General features: G+C 48.7%; 1 protein-coding gene across 2 annotated transcripts in view; it reads right to left on the bottom strand.

Moving 5' to 3' along the window:
* Nucleotides 1-7,500, bottom strand: part of rbm45 (RNA binding motif protein 45) — a 23,466-nt gene that overhangs the window by 4,727 nt on the left and 11,239 nt on the right. For both annotated transcript variants that reach the window (XM_080539361.1, XM_080539362.1), the window contains exon 7: nt 6,528-6,624. In XM_080539361.1, coding sequence (XP_080395487.1) covers nt 6,528-6,624 — 97 coding nt within the window. The remainder of the gene's footprint in view (nt 1-6,527; nt 6,625-7,500) is intronic.

Raw genomic sequence — 7,500 nt, 5'->3', positions numbered from 1 at the left:
CTCTCTCTAACCCTCTCAGAGGAGGACAGGTACTTACTGATCTCTCTCTAACCCTCTCAGAGGAGGACAGGTACTTACTGATCTCTCTCTAACCCTCTCAGAGGAGGACAGGTAGTTACTGATCTCTCTCTAACCCTCTCAGAGGAGGACAGGTACTTACTGATCTCTCTCTAACCCTCTCAGAGGAGGACAGGTACTTACTGATCTCTCTCTAACCCTCTCAGAGGAGGACAGGTAGTTACTGATCTCTCTCTAACCCTCTCAGAGGAGGACAGGTACTTACTGATCTCTCTCTAACCCTCTCAGAGGAGGACAGGTACTTACTGATCTCTCTCTAACCCTCTCAGAGGAGGACAGGTACTTACTGATCTCTCTCTAACCCTCTCAGAGGAGGACAGGTACTTACTGATCTCTCTCTAACCCTCTCAGAGGAGGACAGGTACTTACTGATCTCTCTAACCCTCTCAGAGGAGGACAGGTACTTACTGATCTCTCTCTAACCCTCTCAGAGGAGGACAGGTACTTACTGATCTCTCTCTAACCCTCTCAGAGGAGGACAGGTACTTACTGATCTCTCTCTAACCCTCTCAGAGGAGGACAGGTACTTACTGATCTCTCTCTAACCCTCTCAGAGGAGGACAGGTACTTACTGATCTCTCTCTAACCCTCTCAGAGGAGGACAGGTACTTACTGATCTCTCTCTAACCCTCTCAGAGGAGGACAGGTACTTACTGATCTCTCTCTAACCCTCTCAGATGAGGACAGGTACTTACTGATCTCTCTCTAACCCTCTCAGAGGAGGACAGGTACTTACTGATCTCTCTCTAACCCTCTCAGAGGAGGACAGGTACTTACTGATCTCTCTCTAACCCTCTCAGAGGAGGACAGGTACTTACTGATCTCTCTCTAACCCTCTCAGAGGAGGACAGGTACTTACTGATCTCTCTCTAACCCTCTCAGAGGAGGACAGGTACTTACTGATCTCTCTCTAACCCTCTCAGAGGAGGACAGGTACTTACTGATCTCTCTCTAACCCTCTCAGAGGAGGACAGGTACTTACTGATCTCTCTCTAACCCTCTCAGAGGAGGACAGGTACTTACTGATCTCTCTCTAACCCTCTCAGAGGAGGACAGGTACTTACTGATCTCTCTCTAACCCTCTCAGAGGAGGACAGGTACTTACTGATCTCTCTCTAACCCTCTCAGAGGAGGACAGGTACTTACTGATCTCTCTAACCCTCTCAGAGGAGGACAGGTACTTACTGATCTCTCTCTAACCCTCTCAGAGGAGGACAGGTACTTACTGATCTCTCTCTAACCCTCTCAGAGGAGGACAGGTACTTACTGATCTCTCTCTAACCCTCTCAGAGGAGGACAGGTACTGACTGATCTCTCTCTAACCCTCTCAGAGGAGGACAGGTACTTACTGATCTCTCTCTAACCCTCTCAGAGGAGGACAGGTACTTACTGATCTCTCTCTAACCCTCTCAGAGGAGGACAGGTACTTACTGATCTCTCTCTAACCCTCTCAGAGGAGGACAGGTACTTACTGATCTCTCTCTAACCCTCTCAGAGGAGGACAGGTACTTACTGATCTCTCTCTAACCCTCTCAGAGGAGGACAGGTACTTACTGATCTCTCTCTAACCCTCTCAGAGGAGGACAGGTACTTACTGATCTCTCTCTAACCCTCTCAGAGGAGGACAGGTAGTTACTGATCTCTCTCTAACCCTCTCAGAGGAGGACAGGTACTTACTGATCTCTCTCTAACCCTCTCAGAGGAGGACAGGTAGTTACTGATCTCTCTCTAACCCTCTCAGAGGAGGACAGGTAGTTACTGATCTCTCTCTAACCCTCTCAGAGGAGGACAGGTACTTACTGATCTCTCTCTAACCCTCTCAGAGGAGGACAGGTACTTACTGATCTCTCTCTAACCCTCTCAGAGGAGGACAGGTACTTACTGATCTCTCTCTAACCCTCTCAGAGGAGGACAGGTACTTACTGATCTCTCTCTAACCCTCTCAGGGGAGGACAGGTACTTACTGATCTCTCTCTAACCCTCTCAGAGGAGGACAGGTACTTACTGATCTCTCTCTAACCCTCTCAGAGGAGGACAGGTACTTACTGATCTCTCTCTAACCCTCTCAGAGGAGGACAGGTACTTACTGATCTCTCTCTAACCCTCTCAGAGGAGGACAGGTACTTACTGATCTCTCTCTAACCCTCTCAGAGGAGGACAGGTACTTACTGATCTCTCTCTAACCCTCTCAGAGGAGGACAGGTACTTACTGATCTCTCTCTAACCCTCTCAGAGGAGGACAGGTACTTACTGATCTCTCTCTAACCCTCTCAGAGGAGGACAGGTACTTACTGATCTCTCTCTAACCCTCTCAGAGGAGGACAGGTACTTACTGATCTCTCTCTAACCCTCTCAGAGGAGGACAGGTACTTACTGATCTCTCTCTAACCCTCTCAGAGGAGGACAGGTACTTACTGATCTCTCTCTAACCCTCTCAGAGGAGGACAGGTACTTACTGATCTCTCTCTAACCCTCTCAGAGGAGGACAGGTACTTACTGATCTCTCTCTAACCCTCTCAGAGGAGGACAGGTACTTACTGATCTCTCTCTAACCCTCTCAGAGGAGGACAGGTACTTACTGATCTCTCTCTAACCCTCTCAGAGGAGGACAGGTACTTACTGATCTCTCTCTAACCCTCTCAGAGGAGGACAGGTACTTACTGATCTCTCTAACCCTCTCAGAGGAGGACAGGTACTTACTGATCTCTCTCTAACCCTCTCAGAGGAGGACAGGTACTTACTGATCTCTCTCTAACCCTCTCAGAGGAGGACAGGTACTTACTGATCTCTCTCTAACCCTCTCAGAGGAGGACAGGTACTTACTGATCTCTCTCTAACCCTCTCAGAGGAGGACAGGTACTTACTGATCTCTCTCTAACCCTCTCAGAGGAGGACAGGTACTTACTGATCTCTCTCTAACCCTCTCAGAGGAGGACAGGTACTTACTGATCTCTCTCTAACCCTCTCAGAGGAGGACAGGTACTTACTGATCTCTCTCTAACCCTCTCAGAGGAGGACAGGTACTTACTGATCTCTCTAACCCTCTCAGAGGAGGACAGGTACTTACTGATCTCTCTCTAACCCTCTCAGAGGAGGACAGGTACTTACTGATCTCTCTCTAACCCTCTCAGAGGAGGACAGGTACTGACTGATCTCTCTCTAACCCTCTCAGAGGAGGACAGGTACTTACTGATCTCTCTCTAACCCTCTCAGAGGAGGACAGGTAGTTACTGATCTCTCTCTAACCCTCTCAGAGGACAGGTACTTACTGATCTCTCTCTAACCCTCTCAGAGGAGGACAGGTACTTACTGATCTCTCTCTAACCCTCTCAGAGGAGGACAGGTACTTACTGATCTCTCTCTAACCCTCTCAGAGGAGGACAGGTACTTACTGATCTCTCTCTAACCCTCTCAGAGGAGGACAGGTACTTACTGATCTCTCTCTAACCCTCTCAGAGGAGGACAGGTACTTACTGATCTCTCTCTAACCCTCTCAGAGGAGGACAGGTACTTACTGATCTCTCTCTAACCCTCTCAGAGGAGGACAGGTACTTACTGATCTCTCTCTAACCCTCTCAGAGGAGGACAGGTACTTACTGATCTCTCTCTAACCCTCTCAGAGGAGGACAGGTACTTACTGATCTCTCTCTAACCCTCTCAGAGGAGGACAGGTACTTACTGATCTCTCTCTAACCCTCTCAGAGGAGGACAGGTACTTACTGATCTCTCTCTAACCCTCTCAGAGGAGGACAGGTACTTACTGATCTCTCTCTAACCCTCTCAGAGGAGGACAGGTACTTACTGATCTCTCTCTAACCCTCTCAGAGGAGGACAGGTACTTACTGATCTCTCTCTAACCCTCTCAGAGGAGGACAGGTACTTACTGATCTCTCTCTAACCCTCTCAGAGGAGGACAGGTACTTACTGATCTCTCTCTAACCCTCTCAGAGGAGGACAGGTACTTACTGATCTCTCTCTAACCCTCTCAGAGGACAGGTACTGACTGATCTCTCTCTAACCCTCTCAGAGGAGGACAGGTACTTACTGATCTCTCTCTAACCCTCTCAGAGGAGGACAGGTACTTACTGATCTCTCTCTAACCCTCTCAGAGGAGGACAGGTACTTACTGATCTCTCTCTAACCCTCTCAGAGGAGGACAGGTACTTACTGATCTCTCTCTAACCCTCTCAGAGGAGGACAGGTACTTACTGATCTCTCTCTAACCCTCTCAGAGGAGGACAGGTACTTACTGATCTCTCTCTAACCCTCTCAGAGGAGGACAGGTACTTACTGATCTCTCTCTAACCCTCTCAGAGGAGGACAGGTACTTACTGATCTCTCTCTAACCCTCTCAGAGGAGGACAGGTACTTACTGATCTCTCTCTAACCCTCTCAGAGGACAGGTACTTACTGATCTCTCTCTAACCCTCTCAGAGGAGGACAGGTACTTACTGATCTCTCTCTAACCCTCTCAGAGGAGGACAGGTACTTACTGATCTCTCTCTAACCCTCTCAGAGGAGGACAGGTACTTACTGATCTCTCTCTAACCCTCTCAGAGGAGGACAGGTACTTACTGATCTCTCTCTAACCCTCTCAGAGGAGGACAGGTAGTTACTGATCTCTCTCTAACCCTCTCAGAGGAGGACAGGTACTTACTGATCTCTCTCTAACCCTCTCAGAGGAGGACAGGTACTTACTGATCTCTCTCTAACCCTCTCAGAGGAGGACAGGTACTTACTGATCTCTCTCTAACCCTCTCAGAGGAGGACAGGTACTTACTGATCTCTCTCTAACCCTCTCAGAGGAGGACAGGTACTTACTGATCTCTCTCTAACCCTCTCAGAGGAGGACAGGTACTTACTGATCTCTCTCTAACCCTCTCAGAGGAGGACAGGTACTTACTGATCTCTCTCTAACCCTCTCAGAGGAGGACAGGTACTTACTGATCTCTCTCTAACCCTCTCAGAGGAGGACAGGTACTTACTGATCTCTCTCTAACCCTCTCAGAGGAGGACAGGTACTGACTGATCTCTCTCTAACCCTCTCAGAGGAGGACAGGTACTTACTGATCTCTCTCTAACCCTCTCAGAGGAGGACAGGTACTTACTGATCTCTCTCTAACCCTCTCAGAGGAGGACAGGTACTTACTGATCTCTCTCTAACCCTCTCAGAGGAGGACAGGTACTTACTGATCTCTCTCTAACCCTCTCAGAGGAGGACAGGTACTTACTGATCTCTCTAACCCTCTCAGAGGAGGACAGGTACTTACTGATCTCTCTCTAACCCTCTCAGAGGAGGACAGGTACTTACTGATCTCTCTCTAACCCTCTCAGAGGAGGACAGGTACTTACTGATCTCTCTCTAACCCTCTCAGAGGAGGACAGGTACTTACTGATCTCTCTCTAACCCTCTCAGAGGAGGACAGGTACTTACTGATCTCTCTAACCCTCTCAGAGGAGGACAGGTACTTACTGATCTCTCTCTAACCCTCTCAGAGGAGGACAGGTACTTACTGATCTCTCTCTAACCCTCTCAGAGGAGGACAGGTACTTACTGATCTCTCTCTAACCCTCTCAGAGGAGGACAGGTACTTACTGATCTCTCTCTAACCCTCTCAGAGGAGGACAGGTACTTACTGATCTCTCTCTAACCCTCTCAGAGGAGGACAGGTACTTACTGATCTCTCTCTAACCCTCTCAGAGGAGGACAGGTACTTACTGATCTCTCTCTAACCCTCTCAGAGGAGGACAGGTACTTACTGATCTCTCTCTAACCCTCTCAGAGGAGGACAGGTAGTTACTGATCTCTCTCTAACCCTCTCAGAGGAGGACAGGTACTGACTGATCTCTCTCTAACCCTCTCAGAGGAGGACAGGTACTTACTGATCTCTCTCTAACCCTCTCAGAGGAGGACAGGTACTTACTGATCTCTCTCTAACCCTCTCAGAGGACAGGTACTTACTGATCTCTCTCTAACCCTCTCAGAGGAGGACAGGTACTTACTGATCTCTCTCTAACCCTCTCAGAGGAGGACAGGTACTTACTGATCTCTCTCTAACCCTCTCAGAGGAGGACAGGTACTTACTGATCCCTCTCTAACCCTCTCAGAGGAGGACAGGTACTTACTGATCTCTCTCTAACCCTCTCAGAGGAGGACAGGTACTTACTGATCTCTCTAACCCTCTCAGAGGAGGACAGGTACTTACTGATCTCTCTCTAACCCTCTCAGAGGAGGACAGGTACTTACTGATCTCTCTCTAACCCTCTCAGAGGAGGACAGGTACTTACTGATCTCTCTCTAACCCTCTCAGAGGAGGACAGGTACTTACTGATCTCTCTCTAACCCTCTCAGAGGAGGACAGGTACTTACTGATCTCTCTCTAACCCTCTCAGAGGAGGACAGGTACTTACTGATCTCTCTCTAACCCTCTCAGAGGACAGGTACTTACTGATCCGGCCTTCATCATGTTCTGGCTGGAGGGACTGTTCCACACCATGGACATCATCTGGGCCGCCACAAACTGCATGGCCATCTTCCCCACAGGGCTGGAGGGCAGGGTCAGAGGTCAGGGGGCAGAGGTCAGGGGGGAGGGGGCAGGAACACAGGTTATGAGTATCGACAGTAATGGAGTCTTGTTACGTAGTTGACATGCCAGACCACAGATCATACCAGGTCTTATAACCAGCCAGACCACAGATCATACCAGGTCTTATAACCATCAGACTACAGATCATACCAGGTCTTATAACCAGCAGACCACAGATCATACCAGGTCTTATAACCAGCCAGACCACAGATCATACCAGGTCTTATAACCAGCAGACCACAGATCATACCAGGTCTTATAACCAGCCAGACCACAGATCATACCAGGTCTTATAACCAGCCAGACCACAGCAGACAACAATTATAACATTTAATACATAAAGATAAAACATACACAAATATATAACATTGATATCCCTAAACTCAAATGTAGTGTGGTATTGTCAACCTAATCTAATCAATCCTAATCTAATGGTGGGGATGTTATACTCTGAATCTCCCGACTCAGGGCTGGAACGGGCACGGCAGGCTCAATCAATGAACGGGGTTGAGATGGCCGCTAGCGTCCTTTACTAGCCGCATCTCACGGCCCTCGGTGGTCATTCACTGTGCTCTAGCACATCCAAAACACACAGAACAATAACCGTGACTCCGGTCACTGCAGTGATTTTATTTAGACTAGATCAAACTCAATTAACTGACTAAACTACTCGCTCCGTTGAGAGACAGGGTTGCCAGATGGGGGGGGTTACCGCCGAATGGGCTACTGGGTTTAGCGGTTATTTAGCGGACTAGTTAGGCTGTAAATTGTCAATCCCATCTGGCAACCCTGCCGCTGTTTGTCATCGCGTAGGCTAGTCTACACATTAATAATA

Source organism: Nansenia antarctica, assembly GCF_963989245.1.
Source record: "Nansenia antarctica genome assembly, chromosome: 9".
Lineage (NCBI taxonomy): Eukaryota > Metazoa > Chordata > Actinopteri > Argentiniformes > Microstomatidae > Nansenia > Nansenia antarctica.
The sequence above is the reverse complement of the archived record's forward strand: the minus strand, read 5'-3'. Positions and strand labels throughout refer to the sequence as shown.